Source organism: Nicotiana tabacum, chromosome 23 (genome assembly GCF_000715075.1).
Source record: "Nicotiana tabacum cultivar K326 chromosome 23, ASM71507v2, whole genome shotgun sequence".
In the NCBI taxonomy this organism is placed as follows: Eukaryota; Viridiplantae; Streptophyta; class Magnoliopsida; order Solanales; family Solanaceae; genus Nicotiana; species Nicotiana tabacum.
Window position 1 is genome coordinate 77,210,383 of NC_134102.1, and position 23,518 is coordinate 77,233,900.

At 37.5% G+C, this 23,518-nt stretch overlaps 1 protein-coding gene across 1 annotated transcript; it reads left to right on the forward strand.

Moving 5' to 3' along the window:
* Positions 1-1,407: 1,407 nt before the first annotated feature.
* LOC142177228 (uncharacterized) lies at positions 1,408-2,121 on the forward strand. Its single transcript, XM_075245699.1, has 2 exons — positions 1,408-1,524; positions 1,657-2,121. Exons 1-2 carry the CDS (start codon positions 1,408-1,410, stop codon positions 2,119-2,121), a joined length of 582 nt encoding a protein of 193 aa, XP_075101800.1.
* The last annotated feature ends 21,397 nt before the right edge of the window (positions 2,122-23,518 follow it).

Here is a 23,518-nt window from a genome sequence, read left to right on the forward strand (position 1 = left end):
ACCGGTTGTTTGACGGCTCTAGGCAGATTCATCTCGAGGTCTTCGGAAAAGTGTCATCACTTCTTTTTGCTTTTGAAAATGAAGAACAACTTCGTATGGACTCCGAAATGCCAACAGGCACTAGAAGACATAAAAAGGTACCTGTCTAGCCCTATGTTGTTGTCAAAACCAGGAGAAGGGAGCAACTATGGATTTATCTAGCGGTCTCAGAATTAGTGGTAAGGGTTGTTTTGGTCCGGGAAGAAGAAGGTATGCAGTCTTCCGTTTATTACATTAGTAAAATATTATCAGGAGCAGAGACACGCTATCCGCACCTTGAAAGGTTGTCCTTAGCTCCCCTAGTTTCCTCTCGAAAGCTTAGGCCTTATTTTCAATGCTATCCAATAGCCATTGTGACAACATTTCTCTTAAGGAATGTCCTTCATAATCCTGAGTTATCGGGCCATTTGGCTAAATGGGCAGTCGAAGTCAATGAATTCGACATTACATACAAGCCCACGACAGCAATTAACTCACAAGTTTTGGCCGACTTTGTGGCCAATTTCAGTCCAAGATTAATGTCTTTAGCTGGTAAAGAAGCAGTGTTGGTATCGGTAACGGTATCGAGAGTTTAGACCTTGTTTATGGATGGGGCTTCCAACATAAAAGGGTCCTATCTCGTGATAGTATTAATCACTCTTTCGGGGGAAACCCTGATACAGGCCATTAGAACTGTGCCATTAACTAAAAATGAAGTCGAGTATGAAGCTTTGGTTGCCGGACTCAAACTAGATCGAGTACTAGGTTCCGAGGTTATCGAAATAAAATGCGACTCCCAGCTGGTGGTGAACCAAGTATACGGAATCTTCGACACCAAGGAGGAACACATGCACAATACTTGAACAATGTTAAGGTGCTACTCTCCCGGTTCAGATAGTGGTCAATCATCGACATTCCAAGGGAAGAAAATGTGGAGGCAGGCGCATTGGCTAATTTGGGTTCATCCACAGAGATAAAAGGATCTGATTTTGGTGCGTTCGTTCAATTACTGCATTCGATGTTGGATGTGGATGACTACTGTGAAATTAATTCAACCAACTTAATATGGGACTGGAGGAACGAGTTTATTGAATATCTAATACATTGTAAATTTCCCGAAGACGCAAAAGCATCCCGGGCACTACGGACCAAGGTGGCTCGTTACTCTCTTGCTGATGGACAATTATACAGGAGGTCATTCCAAGGACCATTGGCTCGGTGTCTAGGGGCCTCGGAGGCTGACTACGTGATGAGAGAAGTTCATGATGGGGTATGTAGGAACCATTCCGGTGCAGACTCATTGGTTCTCAAGTTAGTCAGAGCTGGCTACAATTGGCCCCAAATGGAGCAAGACGCGAAGACATTTATACAAAAGTGCGATAAATGTCAATGACATGCACAATTAGTGTATCAACCGGTGGAACTTTTGCATTCAGTGGTTTGGCCATGGCCATTCATGAAATGGAGGATGGGCATAGTCGATCCTTGCCACAGGAACATTGTAAGGTAAACTTTCTTTTGGTTTTAACTGATTATTTTACTAAATGGGTTGAAGTAGGTGCCTACCAAAAGATCGGAGAACGATAGGTGATCGATTTTATATGGGATCATATCGTCTGCCAATTTGGAATACCAAAGGATATTGCTTGTGAAAACGGGCCACATTTTATAGATTCTAAAGTCATGAAGTTTCTGGCAGGATTGAAGATCAAACGAATTACATCTTCTCCATACCACCCAACTTCTAATGGACAGGCGGAGTCGACCAATAAGGTAATTATTAAAGATCTTAAAAAGAAGTTAAAAGATGCTAAAGGCAAGTGGCCAGATGATCTACTGGGTGTGTTATGGGCATACCGGACCACGGCAAAGTCGAGAACGGGTGAAACTCCCTTTTCACTTATGTACGGTTCAGAGGCTTTGATGCCAGTGGAAGTGGGGGAACCGACTTTAAGGTTTTCCCGAGCAAACAAAGAGAAAAATAATGAAGCGTTTCTAGTTAAGCTAGATTTGCTGGAAGAGCATTGGGATCTGGAATATGTGAGGATGGTGGCACAAAATCAAAGTATGGAAAGATATTACAACCGCAAAGAAAATCTCTGATGTTTTAAAGTTAGGGATTTGGTTCTTAGGAAAGTCACTCAAAGCACTCGGAAAGTTAACGCTAGGAAGATGGGATCGACATGGGAAGGACCTTATCGAGTTTCAGCTATAACCGGTAAAGGTTCATACGAATTGGAAAATCAAGATGGAGTTAAATTGCCAAGCAACTGAAATGTGACTCTCCTCAAAAGGTATTACTGCTGAAGATCCTTGCTAATACTGAAAGTATGTACTACACTTTTTTCCCCTTCAACTAGTTTTATCCCAATTGGGTTTTTCGGGCAAGGTTTTTAATGAGGCAGCTATGTAAAGCATACTACGAAGGAAGGATCATCGGCAAGCTGGTGAATCAACAACTGAAAGCTCTGTTGCCTTCACTTTAGTAAGAGTATAGACAACTCTGTGTGGATCAACTCGGATAGAAATCAACTTATGGATGGTTAAATAATCTTTGGCTTGTTAGCATAACTCATCGCCCAAGACTCTCATTGTTTCCATTGGCCTCTAGAAACCAATTATTTACCCATTCACAAGTTGTTTCCATTAGTGAGGAAGCAATGCAAAAGCACATTACCAAGGAAGGGTCATCAGTGAATGCACGACTTCCAGTGTTCGAATTCTGATACTTAGTATTCGAACACTGGAGGGAAATAATACATGACAAGGCACTAAAATTATTACGAAGATCGGGAACTGTAGGAACCGGTATCAATGCCTTATTAGGATCGGGGACTACATGATCAGCCCAGTGGAAACAAGTTTTACAAGTTAGCCACATGTATTGGCAGCTTTATTTACTTAAGCAAATGAATGTTTATGTAAATGTACTTTTAAAAAATAGAGGGAATAAATCAAAGTCCTTTTGTTTTTATCTTATTTCTTATCTGAATGATAAGTTAATTTATTTATCATTTGAGACTTAACAAAAACTTCAAATGCTTGTGCTGAAATGAACAGGAGATACCGTAAACATAAGGGCCTTCTCTTATGAAACTCTCATAGTAAAGAGTATATTCCGAAAGTGTTTATGCCCGGAATCAAAAGTTGCCGGATGTACAAAGATTCCTGAAGCTTTGTCAGTTAAGTGAAAAAGAATAGCTTTTGCACAATTCTTATGCAAAGAGTTTCTTTTGTTATTTAAAATACCAAACTTAGTAAAACGTTTTGGCATAATTGCAACAAATAAAGATATATATATATATATATATATATATATATATATATATATATATATCAGTTCTTGCTACCAGAACCCGAAGGGAGAGAAGAGTCTTTATTTTCACTATTGGGAGAAGGCTGTTCCGCTTCCGGTTCAAGGCCTTCATCTTCTTCGGTTTCTCCTTTGGTTCCCGAATACTCAGAGTTAGTATTCAAAGAATCAGAAGCGGGCCGATCAGGAAGGTTCTCACGAGCAGTTATCTCCAGTTCTCAGGCCTTAGTCTTGTAGTCTGGCTCAGAATTCTGCGATCTTCACTTGGAGCTTTTCATTTTCAGCTTTAACAATGCTCATTTTGGAATCAAGCTTAACGTTGGTAGACGAGTGAAGTTGATTCTTCTTCATGACTCTTTTGAGTCTTTCTTCCATCCTTGCTCTCCTCTCCTCGGTAGTGTTGGCCTCCTGGGTTTTGGAGCGCAAGTTAGCCTCCAAATTATTAACATGTTCCATGAAGGCGGACCCACGCTCGGCAGTAGTAGTTACAGTGTAATGGAGTTCGGCCCACATAAACTTTGCATCCTTGAGGCCTTCATGTAGTTGAGCGGCTTCCTGGTTCTGGACCATTCTATCTTGATCGGACTGCTGCAATCGGGCCTCAAGGTCATCAATTTGAGCGATTCTTGCCTCCAGCACCGGGAGGCGCTCGACAAGCTAATTACGGTCGGCTAAAATTTGATCTCGTTCTAAAGTAAGCTCTTGCTTGTCCAGAATCAACCTTTGCAAGCCCTCGGAAGCAAGAAGGTTGTCCTGAAAAAGGTCAGATCTGGAGTTATTAGTGCAAAGTATAAGTTGAAAGAAGATATAAGGAAGTTAGATTGTTACCTATGCCGAGCAGTGCATGTTGTTGTTTACCAAACACTCACCGGAGAGAGAATCTATTTTTCTCCAATCTCTCATTGAGGCCAACGGCTTCAGATAATTGGCAAGCTCTGTCGACTTGGAAAGTACATGGTAATTATTTGAAACCATAAGGGTGACACTTAGTTTTCCACTAAGGTTGTGAGTGGGTAACGGGAAAATGTTCCCTAGATTCCTATGGTTGGATGACCGTGGGAAAGAAACATCTATTTTTTGTTTGGTTGGGGCAGGTGGAAAGGTAGCAGCTGGTGGAGAAGGAGATGCAGTGGTGGGAGGCTCAGAAGTTGAGGGCGCAGGAAGTTCAGGGACTGAACTCCTTTGACTAGGAGCGACTGTGGGAATCCAAAAACGAGATGGAGCATTTTCGGCTTTTGCCATTCCCTCCCCCCCCCCCCCAAAGTTTTTGAACTTCCTCTGGCGGTGGAGTTTGAAGCTCTCCTGGATGGCTGAGCATCCGGTTGAGCTGATGAAGATCTTTTTCTTCTTTGAAGGGGGGCCTCTTCATCATCAGCCCCTTCATCATCATCAAGGACCACTGTGGCCGGTCTGGTTGATGTTTCTTTCACTCTCTTCTCCTGAGTCCCAGCCGATGAAGTACGCTTTCTCTTTGTTTTCTTATTTTTGGATTGGGGACTCCGGCTTCACCGGAGGCGCGAGTAGATTCACGATCCCTCATCTGGTTAAGGGCACTCTACAGTACTCATTCAACTTCCACTGGGTCATCAAGAGACTCGATGTCGGGGCAAACGACGAATACCCTTTGTAAGTCTTGTTTAGCACCAGAAGTTAGTTAAATCGTTTGCAGAATGTATTAAAAGGTTGAAAGAAGGGAAGAAGAATTTTTGTTTACCATGGTTTTTGGGTTTCCACCCGTATTTGGGAGCCATTTCCTTCCACCTTCGGGATTCTGGTGTAGTGATATCTTAAATTTTTTGTACCTATCGGTTTAGATATAGAACCTATGGAGGCTCCCAGTGAGTGGCTGGAATGAAGAAAATAAGAAGTTAGCAAAGAAAGAAGTTTTCTTTTTACATGAAAGGGAAACGGGTACTCAGAAAACTTACGGAAAAGATTCCATGATTCGGGAAAAGTTGGTGTTGTGGTTGGGATGATGTCTCGGGTAGCGATGACAATAGACCGTTCCATCCATCCACGGTCATTATCATTGTCAACACTAGTAAGGAGAGCATGATGACCGCATTTTCTAAGAATTAACACACCCCCACAAAAAATCTTTGGGGAGTAGAGGTTCATTATATGTGCGATAGTTAGGGTTTTCCCGATCTCAGAATATAATTGGCGGAGGCAAGCCGCCGTATGCCACACGGATGGGCCTACTTGTGCCAAACAGACTTGGTACTGGTGTTGGGTCAGTTCCTTCACCTGCTCTCAAAGTGAAAGGGCCCAAAGTGAAGGGGTCTGTGTAAACATACATGAACCCTGACTTGGAGAAAGTAACCCTTCTACCTCACTAGGAGTGAGGATTTCAACGTTGTTCCAATTACTTTCCTCCTTCACGACAGAGATGCTAGGAGAACGAATGGAAGAAGGGTACCTACAAATAGGCCATAACCTGTCACTTTTAGAATTTGGAGGTGCTTTCTATTTTTGAAGGTCAGATTTCGTACTAAGCTTAATAGGTATGATGGAGTTTAAGGTAGGAGGTTCGGACTCAGCTTCAACTTCCTTTGTTTTGGTTTTCCTTGGGCCCCCTCCAAAGAAAAGGCCAGAGTTTCCGAGGGCAGTAGTACTTGAAGACATGTTTGTAAAGAAAAGTTTTATTGAGAAAGTTGAATGTTGCAGAAGGGTTCTAAGGAGAATCAAGGAAGAAAAAGGAGTTATGAAAGTAAAGAGTAAAAATGATGAGTAGTGGAGAAGTTATAGATAGCAAAAATCGTTGTCATGATTACCTCTAAAACTGGCAAAAATATTTATTGAATCATGGAGTAGCACGTGTTCAGGTCATTAATGCGAGAAGACATGCGTCCTTTCAAATGTCAGAGGTCGTTCAGGAACTTTTCCGCCTAGAAAGGAACTCTTATCCACTTCCCAGTAACACTAAGTTGCGTCACCGAAAAGCAGGGGCACTATCTGTATGGGGTAAAATTGGTTAGTAATAGTTGGGAGAATGACACAATGACACGTGGAACTAAAGACAGATAGGATGTGAGTCAGCAAATAGTTGTCACCGGATGTAAGAATACAATCGGTGCCGAACTAATCCGAAGACAGAGAGGCCGGTAACACAGATTCAAAGCATTGTCATCGAATAGCATTCAATGGGTAATCGTTACAGAGAATATCTACATTTATAGCCAAGCGTTATATATTCATCAACGATGGTTTTATTCTCATTCAAGAGGAGCTTGACTTAGGGATCTTGTCTCCCTGAATAGAGCTATAAATAGGAGGATTAGCATCCATTATAGACACGAAATACTCTATACACAAAAAGTTATATTCTACTCTCTAAATTATAAAGTTATTTACTTTCTTTTGCTCTCAATATTGTTTGTACTTCTGTTATCGGAAAAATTAAGCGCATAGCCAGGCTTGTATTTCCTTAAATTTTGTTTCATAATATTTTTGTTCTCATTTTCTTAATATTTTCTGGGTCAAATCGATTCACTTGTCTATAAACCACGTATAAATTCAATTGTACCATTTTACGGGTAAACAGAATTCTTCTAGGAACCTCCAAATTCCAAAACCAAATCCGAACACACGTAGAAGTCCAAAATCAATCGTACGAACGTATTGGAACCATCAAAACCTGATTCCGAGTCTGTCTATCTAAAAGTTAAACATTGGTCAACTCTTCCAACTTAAAACTTCCAAATCGAGAGTCATTCTTCCAAATCAATCCCGAACCACTCAAAAATCAAAACCGACCATATACGTAAGTCATAATACATCATATGAAATTACTCATAGTCTCAAACCATCGAATGAAACGCTAAAGATCAAAATGACCGATCAGGTCATTACAGCTAGCATAGGTAGCTCGATGACCTAAACAGAACAATTGGTTTGATGCAGTAGAGATGACGATGAACGATAAAGTTATTGAAACTGTTAGAGAGTATAACGTATGAGAACTTATCCTATATAAGTGAAAGTGAAGTAATTCTGCATTGCGATATTTCATTTCTACTCCTGTTTTAGATTTTAGTCAGTTTTAATCATGCATGGTATGCAAGAAAATTAGATGTTGTAATGATTAGACTTGCATAGGATCCTTTGCAGTATTTCCTTGATTTGCTCAAGATCATAGTCACGGATAACTAATATTTTAAGCTAGCAAAGTCTTACGATCCTGTTATCAAGTATGAAAATAGAGTTTGAAGATCTGCAGTGCCAGCTACAAAGTGATCTAAAGCAACTTGGTAGCCTTCCTGCAGTAAACAAGCCAAGCCTAGATTCCATTTACTGCAATGTCACAAATCATATATCTATATTGACTATCATTCTAAATTGAAATTTGATTTAACATGGTTTCAGGAGTTGAAGTACTGGAAATGTCTAGTGCTGCTCTTGGATATCAGGGTTATGAAAGAAAACAAAACTTTGTATAAGATGGTTCGGATCTAAAAGATATATAAACAGGGGAAAAGGGCCAAATATACCCCTCTACTTTCAGATATTGTTTACATTTAACCTCCGTAATACTATCCGGCCAAATTTACACCTACTTGAAGACACATTTGGTCCATTGGCTGGAGGGGGAGTTTGTTGGGCACATGCCCATGTTGTCCAGCCAAAGGCCCAATGGCCTAATCCTATTCTCTTTTGGTTTCCATTCCTATTTGGAATTGGATGCGGCTTTTATTCCTATTTAGAGTTGGTTTTGCTTTAAGAGAAAGCACCACTCATTATCTATAAATAGGAAAATCTTGAAAAAAATTTCTATGCTCATTAGTACAAACCTTTGAAAGACTTAAGCACATAAGAGTGGTTTTTGAGAGAGCCTTCATCAAGAGAGAAGAGAGAAGAAAAGTATTCATTTTGTTGCAGATTTTAATTCCGACCAGCCAACTTCAAATCATATTTTCTGATTCGTTAACCGTTAGATCGGGCTGAAATTTTGACTGAGTGTTAGTAACAGCGTGGTATTTGATTTGAATGGTGAAGATTGGATTTAGTGGTGCGTAGTATCTGATTTCGAGCCTCAAACAGTAACTTCGTTTTTGTAGATTCTCCTCTTTCTTCAATTGATTTGTTGTTGCTATTGTTCATATGATTTCGAGCCTCAAACAGCAGCTTCTTTTTTGTAGATTCTCCTCTTTCTTCAATTGATTTGTTGTTGCTATTGTTGCTCCGTGTTTGGCACTTGTTGTGTAGACAATTTGGAGAACTTTTGTAACCCTCTTATTATTATAGTGGAGTTTTTTGGATCTTTGTGATCCCGTGGTTTTTACCTTCGATTTGAAGGGTTTTTCACGTTAAAATTTGGTGTTCTTTATCTTCTTTATTTTCGGGTTTGCCTCTTCCTCAAGATAACAGTGGTATCAGAGCCTTGGTTATTTATCCAAGTTGCTACGGAATGGAGGCGAATATGAGCAAGATGGTATGTTTAAATGGGAGAAATTATAATGTTTGGAGAAGCAAGATGAAAGATTTATTGTTCGTGAAGAAGATGCATCTACCCGTTTTTGCAGCTCATAAACCCGAGAGTATATCTGATGAAGACTGGGATTTCGAGCACCAACAAGTATGTGGATATATACGACAATGGGTTGAAGATAATGTTCGCAACCATATTGTAAATGAGACACATGCGAAATCATTGTGGGAAAAGCTAGAGACTCTTTATACTTCAAAAACTGGGAACAACAAGTTGTTCCCGATGACCTTTAAATACAAGGAAGGCAGCCCTATCCTTGATCACATAAATTATTTTCAGGGTGTCCTTGATCAGCTGTTTAGAATGGGAGTTAATTTTGATGATGAGATACAAGGACTTTGGCTTCTTAATACTCTGCCAGACTCTGGGGAAACTCTTCATGTTTCTTTGATAAATTTAGCTCCTGGAGGTAAGGTGACCATGAAATATGCCAAGAGTGGTATGTTGAACGAGGAAGTAAGGAGAAAATCTCAGGGTTCATCCTCACAAGCAGATATCGTAGTTACAGAAGCCCGGGGGAGAGATAGAATAAGAGGCTCGAGGAATAAAGGTAAAAGCAGAAGTAAGTCAAGGTCCAAATACCATAATATTATATGCAACCACTGTGGCAAGAAAGGACACATCAAAAGGTTTTGCCACAATTGGTTACAAGACATTAGAGATGGAAAGAAAGTTGAAAATAACGAAAACAATGTTGCTGCTATTGTTGATGACCTTCTTTTTGCTTATGATGGAAATGTCATCAATTTGGTATCCCATGAGACGAGCTGGATAGTAGATTCTGGAGCTACCTCACATATCACACCAAGAAAAGATTTTTTCTCATCTTATACTCCTATTGATTCTGGAATGTTAAAGATGGGCAATCCCAGTGAAGTTAAGGTGTTTGGTGTTGGTACAGTTTATTTGAAAATTAATAATGGTTCAACGTTAGTTCTTCAAGATGTCAAGTATGCTCCAGACTTTCCTTTCAATTTGATCTCCGCGGGAAGATTAGACGATGAAGGTTACCATAATGCCCTCTTTAATGGCCAATGGAAGCTCACCAAGGGCTCGTTAGTAGTGGCTCGAGGAGTCAAGTCTGGTCATTTATATGTGGCACAGGGCTCTATTCTTAATGACTCCATAAATCTGGTGGAAAGTGACACTTTATCATAATTGTGGCACAGAAGATTGAGTCATATGAGCGAGAGAGGGATTACATGTTTGGCTAAGAAAAGTTTGCTTTCTGGAGTGAAACAAGCAAAGCTGAAAAGGTGTATCCATTGTTTAGCTGGCAAACAGAAAAGGGTTTCCTTTCATAGCCATCCTCCCTCAAGAAAGCCCGATTTATTGGAGCTAGTGCACTCTGATTTGTGTGGTCCTTTTAAAGTAAATTCAAAAGGTGGTGCATTTTACTTTGTGACATTCATTGATGATCATTCTCCTAAGCTCTGGGTGTATCCTTTGAAATCTAAAGATCAAGCACTTGGCGTATTTAAGGAATTTCAGGCCTTAGCTGAGAGACAAACGGGGAAGAAATTAAAATGTATTCGCACTAACAATGATGGTGAGTATTGTGGTCCCTTTGATAAATATTGCAAGGAACAAGGAATTCGTCGTCAGAAAACTCTGCCCAAGAAGCCTCAATTGAATGGTTTGACAGAGAGGATGAATAGAACTCTAGTTGAGAGAATTAGATGCTTGCTTTCAGAAGCTAAACTTCCAAATACATTTTGGGTGAAAGCACTTAACACTATTGCCTATGTTATCAATTTGTCTCCTGCTGTTGCTTTGGATAGTGATGTCCCAGACAGAGTTTGGTTTGCCAAAGATGTTTCTTATGATCACCTGAGAGTTTTTGGGTGTAAAGCTTGTGTGCATGTTCCTAAAGATGAGAGATTGAAACTGGATGTGAAAACTAAGCAGTGCATCTTTATCGGTTATGGTCAAGATGAGTTTGGATATCGTTTTTACGATTCAGTTGATAGTAAACTTATTAGAAGTCATGATGCAATATTCTTTGAAGACTAAACTATTGAAGATATTGACAAAGCTGAGAAGATAGATTCTCAGAGTAATGAGAGCTTAGTTGATATTGATCCAGTTTCTATTGCTAAGGCACCCATTGCACACGAAGGAGCCCAAGACAATAATGAAGATAGTGATTAAGATCAAAATGATCATCATGGTGTAGATGTTATGGATGCTCCAGTTGATGAAGTTGTGGTTGACCAGCAACCAATTCCTGCTCAGATAACTACTTCGAATGCTCCTGAAACCTCTGTTAGAAGATCTAGAAGGGAGAAACAAAAATCCATGCGCTATCCTGCTGATGAGTATGTACTTTTGACTGACATGGGAGAACCTAAGAATTATGATGAAGCGATGCAAGATACTCACAAAGATCAGTGGATCGAAGCCATGGAAGATAAGATGAAGTCACTCCATGAGAATGGCACATATGAGTTAGTGAAATTGCCGAAAGGTAAGAGAGCTTTATCTAACAAATGGATATTCAGAATAAAGCAAGATAACCATACCTCTGTGCCTAGATACAAGGCGAGGTTAGTTGTTAAAGGTTTTGGCCAGAAGAAGGGAGTTGACTTTGATGAAATTTTCTCCCCTGTTGTGAAGATGTCTTTTATTCGTGTGGTTCTAGTCTTAGCCGCAAGTCTAGATTTAGAGGTTGAGAAGATACACACTGATGAAAATCCTTCAGATATGCTGAAAAAGGCGGTGGTTGCAGATAAACATGAATTTTGCATAAAATTGGCAGGCATGAAGCCTGTCAATAGTTCCTCTACTTGAAGACACATTTGGCCCATTGGCTGGAGGGGGAGTTTGTTGGGCACATTGTTATTATTCTGTATTGCTGTAATAAACAATTAAACTTTCTGAAAAAATAAAACAGAAAGTTAGTAACACTTGTTTAACGAAATAGATTCTGGAAAATAAAAAATAGTATAGGAATAAATCGAGCCCACTGAATACACAGTGTGTCCTTAAGGAAATTATTCCCCTCAAGTACCCGAGGTGATGGAATATATCCTTCTAGGATAGAACGATTTAACTCACCAGTGTATTGGTACCAAAACTCTGATGAACTGTGAACCACTCAATGGTCGTAAAACACACTGGAAAATATTGTGCAGAAGAAGAAGAAGAAGAAGCTCAGAAAATTTCGTAAGGAAAGATTCTAGGATTCAAACTCTATTTATAGAGTTGCTGGCATTGTTTCTGAAAAGGCTTGCAACCTTTCAGAAACAGGCATGGCTGTTGGAAAAAGGGGTGTTTGAAATATTGCGGGAAAAATATATTTAAAATAATCCGGAAAAGAAAACGGGCCTGACCGAACCGGGTCTCGGGTCATGGGTTATTCCGGATTGAATTTTTCGTTAATTATTTAATTAATTAATTAATTAATTGAAAGGAATTTTGTCCAAAAAGATTAATCAATCAATCGATCTTTGACCAAATCCAAATCCAAATCCGAAGCCGAATCCAAAGCCGAAGCCGAAGCCGAGCGAGCGACGACGACGGCGCGAGACTTGACTTTTTCTTAACTCTTTAAGAGCTAGAAGAAGAGCAATTATATATATACCCATCAAAAGTCTTTTCTTTCTCCGATATGGGACAATGTCCCTTTCCCAAGGGAAACTCAAATATTTCATTCTCCCTCCATTTCTCATTCACCTTCTTTAAGCTACACAAGCTTAAAATCCCAACAATCCCCCACATGAATGGGGAATGGCTATAAAATAAAGGAATGCACGAACGCATGTGTGTTTTACATGCAAGAATTAATTCCATCTGGATAAGTAGATTTTCCTTTGAACTTTCCGTAGTGAACTTATATCGGATATACCCGGTCAATCGGTAGATTTGATATCTTTGAACCGTCGAGCTTTGTTGTATACCTAGACAACATAAGTCACACAATCAATCCTTTACCATCTATGGTTCTCACGGTTGTGTTCGTTTCAGCCATGAACACCGCCTGGTTTCATGAGTGCTTAGAGAATGGGCCTTTACTTTCATTCCCCTTGAAGCGGCTTACACTTCATACTCACATAGGTGATTTCTAAACGTGTAATCCTATAGGCACACTATCTGGTCATATCCTGCCAGACTTAGCAAATCATTAAAAAACCTTTAAACTTTGTTGACTCATCAAAAACCTTAATGCTTTACCTCGATTTCTGAACATTATCTTCATCACGAGAATGGGTTGAGTTATTTGACAATGTTGAACCGTCATTCATAACTTTGTTTGTTCTCTTTGAACCTAGCTCGTGGGATCTCTAGTCTGCTAGGTAGAGTTACCGTCATGATGACTTGTCCTGGACCTTAACCCCATTCCCTTTGATGATCTTTCAACTGCCTCTCTAGATAGGCCTTTTGTAAGTGGATCCGACACATTATCTCTTGACTTTATGTAGTCAATTGTGATAACACCACTAGAGAGTAGTTGTCTAACGGTATTGTGTCTCCGTCGTATATGACGAGATTTTCTATTATACATAACACTCTCTGCCCTGCCTATTGCCGCTTGACTATCACAATGTATACAAATAGGTGCCAAAGGTTTGGGCCAAAATGGAATATCTTCCAAGAAATTTCGGAGCCATTCAGCTTCTTCACCGGCCTTATTTAAAGCTATGAATTCAGATTCCATTGAAGAACGGGCGATGCACGTTTGTTTGGATGATTTCCAAGACACTGCTCCACCCCCAATTGTGAAAACATATCCACTCATGGACTTAACTTCAGATGATCCAGTGATCCAATTTGCATCACTATATCCCTCGATCACGGAGGGATATTTGTTATAATGCAAAGCGTAATTTTGGGTATGTTTGAGATACCCCAAAACTCGCTTCATTGCCATCCAATGTATATGATTGGGATTACTTGTAAACCGACTCAGTTTACTAATAGCACATGCTATATATGGTCGTGTACAATTCATGATATACATCAAAATTCCCAATACTCTTGCATAATCCAATTGTGAGTCATTTCACCTTCATTCTTTTGAAGTGCATAACTCACGTCAATTGGAGTCTTGGTAATTTTGAAATTCAAATACTTGAACTTGTCAAGTACCTTTTCAATGTAGTGAGACTGTGATAATGCTAGACCTTGTGGAGTCTTGTAAATTCTGATTCCTAAGATCACATCAGCAACTCCTAAGTCTTTCATATCGAATTTGCTAGCCAACATGCGCTTAGTAGCATTTATATCTGCCATGTTTTTGCTCATTATCAACATGTCATCAACATATAAACAAACAATAACTTCATGACCTGGAGTGTTTTTAATGTAAACACATTTGTCACACTCGTTGATTTTAAACCCACTTGCCAACATTGTTTGGTCAAATTGTGCATGCCATTGTTTGGGTGCTTGTTTAAATCCATAAAGTGACTTAACAAGTTTGCACACTTTCTTTTCTTTACCAGTTATCACAAAACCCTCAGGTTGTTCCATGTAAATCTCTTTCTCTAATTCTCCATTTAAGAAAGTTGTTTTAACATCCATTTGATGGATTTCAAGACCATACACGGCCGCTATTGCCACTAACACCCTAATAGATGTTATCCTCGTTACTAGCGAGTAAGTGTCAAAGTAATCAAGGCCTTCCTTTTGTCTATAACCTTTGACAACAAGTCTTGCCTTATATTTGTCAATAGTGCCATCAGCTTTCACTTTCCGTTTAAAGATCCATTTTGAACCTAAAGGCTTATTTCCTGGAGGAAGATCTACCAATTCCTATGTATGGTTATCCAAAATTGATTGAATCTCACTATTGACTGCCTCTTTCCAAAACGCTGAATCAGAAGATGACATAGCTGCTTTAAAAGTTTGAAGCTCATTTTCAAGCAAGAATGTCACAAAATCTGGTCCAAAGGAAGTAGATGTTCTTTGACGTTTGCTACGCCTTGGATCTTCTATACTTGGAGTATTTTCCTTTATTTCTTCCCGAGGTCGTTTAGGTCTTTCACTTAATGACTCACATTTAGTTTTATACGGATAGATGCTTTCAAAGAATTCAGCATTATCTGATTCCATTACCGTATTAATGTGAATTTCGGGATTATCAGATTTATGAACCAAAAACCGACATGCTTTACTTTTTGTAGCATATCCAATGAAAACACAATCAATAGTTTTTTGTCCGATTTTAACCCTTTTAGGTAAAGGAACTTGTACCTTTGCTAGACATCCCCACACTTTGAAATATTTCAAGTTGGGCTTTCTTCCTTTCCATTTTTCATATGGAATAGATTACGTTTTGCTGTGGGGTACTCTGTTGAGTATTCGGTTAGCTGTAAGGATAGCTTCGCCCCACAAACTCTACGGTAATCCGGAACTTATTAATAAAGGATTCATCATTTCCTTTAATGTCCGATTTTTCCTTTCTGCAATTCCATTGGATTGAGGTGTGTAAGGTGCAGTAGTTTGATGGATAATTCCATATTCCGAACATATTTCTGCAAATGGAAATTCATTTTCTCCACCCCTATCACTTCTAATCATTTTGATCTTTTTATTCAATTGATTCTCCACTTCATTCTTGTATTGCTTAAATGCTTCAATTGCCTCATCCTTACTATTAAGCAAATAAACATAACAATATCGAGTGCAATCGTCAATAAAAGTAATAAAATACTTTTTCCCACCTCGAGATGGTGTCGACTTCATATCACAAATGTCACTATGAATTAAGTCTAAAGGATTTGAATTCCTTTCAATAGACTTATAAGGATGTTTTATAAACTTAGACTCAACACATATTTGACATTTTGATTTATTACACTCGAATTTAGGCAACACTTCTAAATTAATTAACTTCTGCAAGGTTTTGTAATTGACATGTCCTAAACGAATATGCCATAAATTATTTAACTCCAATAAATAAGAAGAAGCTGCAATTTTATTCATACTGTCAACAACCATTACATTTAGTTTGAAGAGGCCCTCTGTGAGGTAGCCCTTTCCAACATACATTTCATTCTTGCTTACAACAACTTTATCAGAAACAAATACACATTTGAATCCGTTCTTAACAAGCAAAGAAGTAGAAACTAAATTCTTCCTAATAGTAGGAACATGAAGAACGTTGTTGAGCGTTAACACCTTGCCGAAAGTCATTTTCAGGAATATCTTTGCATAACCTTCAATCTTGGCTGTTGCAGTATTTCCCATGGAAAGCTCTTCTTCGGGACCAGCAGTAGAGTAAGTCGCAAATGCTTCCTTGACAGCACAAACATGTCGAGTGGCTCCAGAGTCAATCCACCACTCCTTCGGATTTCCAACTAGGTTGCATTCCGAAAGCATTGCACACAGATCATCAATGTCATAAATCTTCTCCACTATGTTGGCATGTCCTTTCTTCTTATACTTTTTCGGGAGACGACAATCAGGGGCTTTGTGACCGATTTTTCCACAATTGTAGCAGCTGCCCTTGAATTTCTTTTTGTTCTGCTCCTTAGTCTGTCCAAAAGACCTCTTTCTCTTCTTACTTTTTGGAGCAGTCTCCTCAACGATATTAGCTCCCATGATCGTTAAATTTCCACGAGACTTCTTCTCGGCTGTTTTGTTGTCTTCCTCAATCTTGAGACGAATCACAAGATCTTCCAACTTCATTTCTTTGCGCTTGTGCTTAAGATAGTTCTTGAAATCTCACCACGAATGAGGCAATTTTTCAATCATTGCAGCCACTTGAAATGCTTCATTCACGACCATACCTTCAGTAATAAGGTCATGAAAAATAAGTTGAAGCTCCTGAACTTGGGTTCCAACAGTTTTACTGTCTATCATTTTATAGTCTAGAAACTTGGCAACCACGAACTTCTTCAAGCATGCATCTTCAGTCTTGTACTTCTTCTCAAGTGCGTCCCATAATTCTTTCGAAATATTCATCGCACTGTACACATTGTACAAGTCATCCTCTAAAGCGCTTAAGATATAGTCTTTGCAAAGAAAATCTGCCTGATTCCACGCCTCAACAATCATAAATTTTTCGTTGTCCGGCATGTCCGCAGCAGGCACTGGAGGTTCTTCACTAGTGAATTTCTGCATACCAAGTGTGGTAAGTCAGAAGAACACCCTTTGCTGCCATCCTTTGAAGTTGGCTCCGGAAAATTTCCCTGGTTTCTCTACCGGTGGAACAGCAGTCTGGCTTGACGAGGCTATCGTCATTGCCACAATAGTCACAGAAGAATTTTCGTTATCAATTGCCATATCTCACTGTAAACAACAGAAGAGTTTAATTAATGGCAAAATCAGAACAGTACACAATACTGTTATTAACAAAAAAAAGTATGTATAATAAATAAAACCGAAGTTTTTATATACTGTTTTATAGAAAAATGATGAAGCTTTTATGTTCTTCAAATCGTCTTACGAATTTCAATACTCTGATGAAGTTTTTATATCTTCAAATCAGAATAGTAAAATTCAGAAGGAGTAGAAAACCACACAGGTTTTAATCTCCACAAACAAAATACAGAATATAAAAAAAAAAAAATTCCTTAAGATTGTTATTATTCTGTATTGCTGTAATAAACAATTAAACTTTCTGGAAAAACAAAACAGAAAGTTAGTAACACTTGTTTAACGAAATAGATTCTGGAAAACAAAAAATAATATAGGAATAAATCGAGTCCACTGAATACACAGTGTGTCCTTAAGAAAATTATTCCCCTCAAGTACCCGAGGTGCTGGAATATATCTTCCCAGAATAGAACGATTTAATTCACCAGTGTATTGGTACCAAAACTCTGATGAACTGCGAACCACTCAATGGTCGTAAAACACACTGAAAAATATTGTGAAGAAGAAGAAGAAGCTCAGAAAATTTCGTAAGGAAAGATTTTGGGATTCAAACTCTATTTATAGAGTTGCTGGCATTGTTTCTGAAAAGGTTTGCAACCTTTCAAAAACAGTCATGGCTGTTGGAAAAAGGGGTGTTTGAAATATTGCGGGAAAAATATATTTAAAATAATCCGAAAAAGAAAACGGGCCTGACCGAACCGGGTCGCGGGTTATGGGTTATTTCGGATTGAATTTTCCGTTAATTATTTAATTAATTAATTAAATAATTGAAAGAAATTTTGTCCAAAAAGGTTATTCCGGATTGAATTTAGCCGAAGCCGAAGCCGAGCCGAGTGAGCGACGGCGACGACGGCGCGAGGCTTGCCTTTTTCTTAACTCTTTAAGAGTTAGAAGAAGAGCAATTATATATATACCCATCAAAAGCCTTTTCTTTCTCCGATATGGGACAATGTCCTTTTCCCAAGGGAAACTCAAATATTTCATTTTCCCTCCATTTCTCATTTACCTTCTTTAAGCTACACAAGCTTAAAATCCCAACACACATACCCATGTTGTCCAGCCAAAGGCCCAATGGCCTAATCCTATTCTCTTTTGGTTTCCATTCCTATTTGGAATTGGATACGGTTTTTATTCCTATTTAGAGTTGGTTTTGCTTTAAGAGAAAACATCACTCATTATCTATAAATAGGACAATCCTGGAGAATTATTATATGCTCATTGGTACAAGCCTTTGAAAGATTTAAGCACATAAGAGTGGTTTCTGAGAGAACCTTTATCAAGAGAGAAAAGAGAAGAAAAGTATTCGTTTTGTCGCAGATTTTAATTCCGACCAGCCAACTTCAAATCACATTTTCCTATTCGTTAACCGTTGGATCGGGCTAAAATATTGATTGAATGTTCGTAAAATCTTGGTCTTTGATTTAAATGGTGAAGATCGGATTTAGAGGTCCGTAGCATCTGATTTTGAGCCTCGAACAGCAGCTTCATTTTTGTGGATTCTCCTCTTTCGCCAATTGATTTGTTGTTGCTATTATTGCTCCGTGTTTGAAACTTGTTGTGTAGCCAATTTGGAGAACTTTTGTAACCCTCTTATTATTATAGTAGAGCTTTTTGGATCTTTGTGATCCCGTGATTTTTACCTTCGATTTGAAGGGTTTTCCACGTTAAAATTTGGTGTTCTTTATCTTCTTTATTTTCGGGTTTGCCTCTTCCTCAACATAACATGTTATATTATCGGGCCAAATTTACCCCTACAATCAGCAAATTTTGAAAAATTACCCCTTTGTCCGTCAGGTGACCCAGAATCTGCCAAATCATTTTAATTAGGTTACTAATTCTTTTTCTTGGTCCACTATTTTAGAAAGAATTTGTATTTACCTACTTTCTGAATTAGAGAAAAAAAATAGGAGAAAAATATATTAAATAATACAACTGTTAATAAAAAAAGTATAGTAAATTAAAAAATCTAAATTAGGTAATTTTTCTAAATTCTAAATGTAATTACAACATCCCAATTTTAATGAATTCGTTGCACCAAATGTATGGAGATTTTGCAAGTATCAGTGATTGAAGTTGAAGTTCCTCGAAGACTTTACATTGTCGAATTGAACTTTGCTTTATGCCTACAAATTATGCACTCTTAAGTTAATCGATCGAACTCTATACTAACCAGGTAATGACAAAATATATTTGAATATACATGTACATACATGATGATCAGCTACATATAATACACAATAAATAGACTCACTACATTTTACGGTGTGTATATGATTAAAATAAAATTTTAAACCAATTCCAAACCCATTATCACAAGAAGAGAAGTGAGTGCATTAGTAATAAAAAAAAAATTATGAATAATTTGTATAGTCTAGTAACTTTAGCATTCATATCAATAGAAATTTCTGAAAATAATGGAGCAAGAATAACAACAACTGATTTAAATAAAAGGAATTTGGGAGATTTTGAATTACTTAACAAATCAAGGGATAATTTTTAAATGTTTGTTGATGATAGGGGTAAATTTGGCCTGATAGTATAACGGTTGGGATAAATTTGACCGGATAATATAACGTAGGTTAAATATAGACAATATTTTAGAAAGTAGAGGGGTATATTTGACCTTTTTCCCTTTAAACAGCGATTGCATCCATAAATGTAAAATTGGGAAGGGCCTTGATCACTTGATGGATTTATGGTGTTGGCTTCATCTCTTTTTATCTCTCCCTTTCATCTATTTTTAATCAAAAAAATAGAACGCAGAATCAAAAACATCAACTGAAAGTAAAGGCTGAGTGTCCTGATTCACTTGAACAAGATAATATTAATATGAGGACTGCGACAATATTCATATGGACGGACACTACTGTTCGGCACATGCATGATCAACCTGTCCCCGGTTGCCATACCTCTTGACATTGTTTGTATGGCCTTAATATTTTCTGGTTTTTTCATGGCATGTTTTCTAAGCACGAGCTCCTCTAAATTAAATTTTGCATAATGGTTGCTTACCTATAGGCCAGACAACTGAAATTAAAGATGAGTGCGGAAAATGCACCAAGGGAAGGAGGTTCATCTTCCAATTCCATTTGTGAGCTTGTGAAGGATATTCGGAGTAGATTGTTATAAGTCCGTTATTTCTTATTTCAAATAAATTGTCTTTTATGTATGGAGGACAGGAGTAGTAGTTGATAACCGACCCTTAGCAGTGTATTAATAATAATGATACTTAATTTGTCAATGAATATTTACACAATCCTGAATTTTCCATGAAATCCAATACCTTAATTATAGTAATTATCTTGAATAGAAGGAGATATTTCTGTCTCAACAATGTATACATTCCGTTATTTCTATTCTGTCAAACCATTAATTTTCTTTATTTAATTTGCCTATTCGTGGAGGGGCCAAGGGGAGAGGATGCCATCGGGGCCTGCATGTTTGCCCTTCTAATTGCTTTTCACATTTTCTTATACTCCCTCGTTTTAATTTAGATAACACATTTTATTTATTGTCGATAATAAAGTCTGACCAATATTTTAAAATATATTTTTTATCATATTTATATAAAAAAAATTACAATTTATATCACTTTTCATATAGTTTTTAAATATTTTAATATTTAAAATATTAAATTAAACTAATTTAATTTAGCTTTAAAATTTAATCAAATTAATTTACGATAAAGAGAAATCTATTATCTAAATTGAAATAGAACTATTATATTTTTTGAATTGTAATAAAACTTCACTTCGATATCCTTGTCAAGAAGTAGCTAGTGGTACACTTGTAATTTGTTTAATAGAAAAGGAAAGGTGTAGTCAAGTGGAAAGGAAAGTCATCAAAGGCGAGCTGACAGGCTGCTATTTGGCGCATAATTCAAGGTCCACGCGTTTAGATATCAATTATTAACATACTTTTATTCCCCTACTAGTCACCACTTTCATAAAGCTCATCTTCTAAAATCTTTTTTTTAATTTGGCAAATATAATAGACGAATATCCTGAGCTGATTCCAGAAAATGCGAGCCACGTCCCAACACTACAAGCCAACATATCATTATGAGAAAAGGACTTTGTGGGCAGTCTCTTCTTCGTCGTCTTGTCTGCCCAGCTCTAAGCCGCCCGGCAAGACAGGATTACTGATCAATAACAATAACAATCACCCAGTATAATTTTACTAGTTAAATTTTGGAAGGATAATATGTATGCAGACTTTATCCCTACCCTAAGATAGAGAGACTGTTTCCAATAGACCCTCAATATCCTTCTTTCCAAGAACTCCACATCTTACTCTTAAGGTGACTCGAACTCACAACCTCTTAATTGAAAGTGGAGAGTGTTTACCATCATAACAACCCACCTTGTGAAGATTACTAATCAATAGGCAACTGAAATTTCTTAATACAAATTTGGAATTTCTGAAATATTGGAGAGAAAGAAATAAGGAATTAGTGAACCCCTTAGAATAATAAGAATATGATAAATAATCAATGAACTCTAATTTAATACATAGGGTTACTTTTTTCTTTAGATGGTCAGAACTTTAAGAAAAATGATCTAGACTTCAGTTTTTAACTTTTATGCACTTAAGTGTTTTTTTGTTTTCTGTTTGTATCTGTTATAAAATAAAGACTGTAAAATAAATATAAGTATAGAGAAAAACTGATATATTATTCAAACTTCAAATTTATATACATAATGAACTGAAAACTCCTCTATTTATAGAAGAAAGGAAGCAGCTGCTAGGCTTTTCTTTAGCTGCTTGTAAGCTGTCTGCATGAGCTGCTTGCAACTTGTCTGTTTAATAAGAAGTTACTGCAAATCATTTCATTGAGCTGCTTGCAACCTGCTTGCATCAGCTATTTGTAGATAAACTTCAACATAGTACTAAATGGATAATTTTCTTCAGGAAGATTATCTATAGCGGAGTAATAAATGGACATCCACAATATAATTATTTTCATAACACTCCCCCTTGTATGTTCATTAAAAGGTATTGTACCTCGTTAAAACCTTACTAGGTAAAACCCAGTGAGAAAAATCCTAGTGAAGGAAAAAGAGTACACATATTTAGTAATACGCATTTCTAGCTGCCTCATTAAAAACCTTATAAGGAAAACCCTATGGGAAAAAACCTTAGTAAGGAAAAAAGATTACATCGCGTATTTTACTCTCCCTGATGAAAATCTTATTTCAAATATTTGAGTCTCTGCATTCCAATCTTGTATACCATCTTCTCAAAAGTTGAAGTTGGCAAAGATTTAGTAAATAAATCTGTCGGATTGTCACTTGAACGGATTTGTTGCACATCAATGTCACCATTTTTCTGAAGATCGTGTGTGTAGAATAATTTTGGTAAAATGTACTTCGTTCTATCTCCTTTTATAAATCTTAACTTCAATTGGGCTATGCATACAGCATTGTCTTCGTATAAAATTGTGGATCTTTTATCATACTCCAAGTCATATTTTTCTTGAATAAAATGAATCATTGATCTCAACCATACGCATTCCCTACTTGCTTCATGAATAGCTATTATCTCAACATGATTTGAAGAAGTAGCAACAATTGACTGCTTTGTGGAGCGCTATGATATGACAGTACCTCCACATATAAACACGTACCCGGTTTGAGATCGAGCTTTATGGGGATCAGATAAATAACTTGCATCTGCATAGCCAACAAGATCTACACTACCTTGTTAGCATAAAACAAACCCATATCAAGAGTTCCCTTTAAATATCGCAAAATATGCTTAATCCCATTCCAATGTCTCCGAGTAGGAGAAGAGCTATATCTTGCTAGTAAATTAACAGAAAATGTTATGTCAGACCTTGTAGCATTAGCAAGATACATAAGTGCACCAATTGCACTGAGATATGGTGTTTCAAGACCAAGGAGTTTCTTATCCTCTTCTGGAGGTCGGAACGGGTCCTTATTCACTTCAAGTGATCGAACAACTATTGGTGTACTCAATGGGTGTGCTTTGTCCATGTAAAAGCATTTTAAGACCCTTTCTGTATAGGCAGATTGATGCATAAAGATCCCGTTTGCTAAATGTTCAATTTGCACTCCAAGACAAAGTTTTGTCTTTCCAAGATCTTTCATCTCAAATTCTTTCTTAAGATATTCAATTGCCTTTTGGAACTCTTCTGGAGTTCCAACAAGATTTATGTCATCAATATAAACAGCAAGTATAACAAATTCTAATGCCATTTTCTTTATAAAAATACATGAACAAATAACATCATTTATGTAACCCTCTTTCAGTAAATATTCACTAAGGCGATTATACCACATGCCTCCTGATTGCTTTAAACCGTACAACGATCTTTGTAATTTGATTGAATACATTTCCCGAGATTTCGAATATGC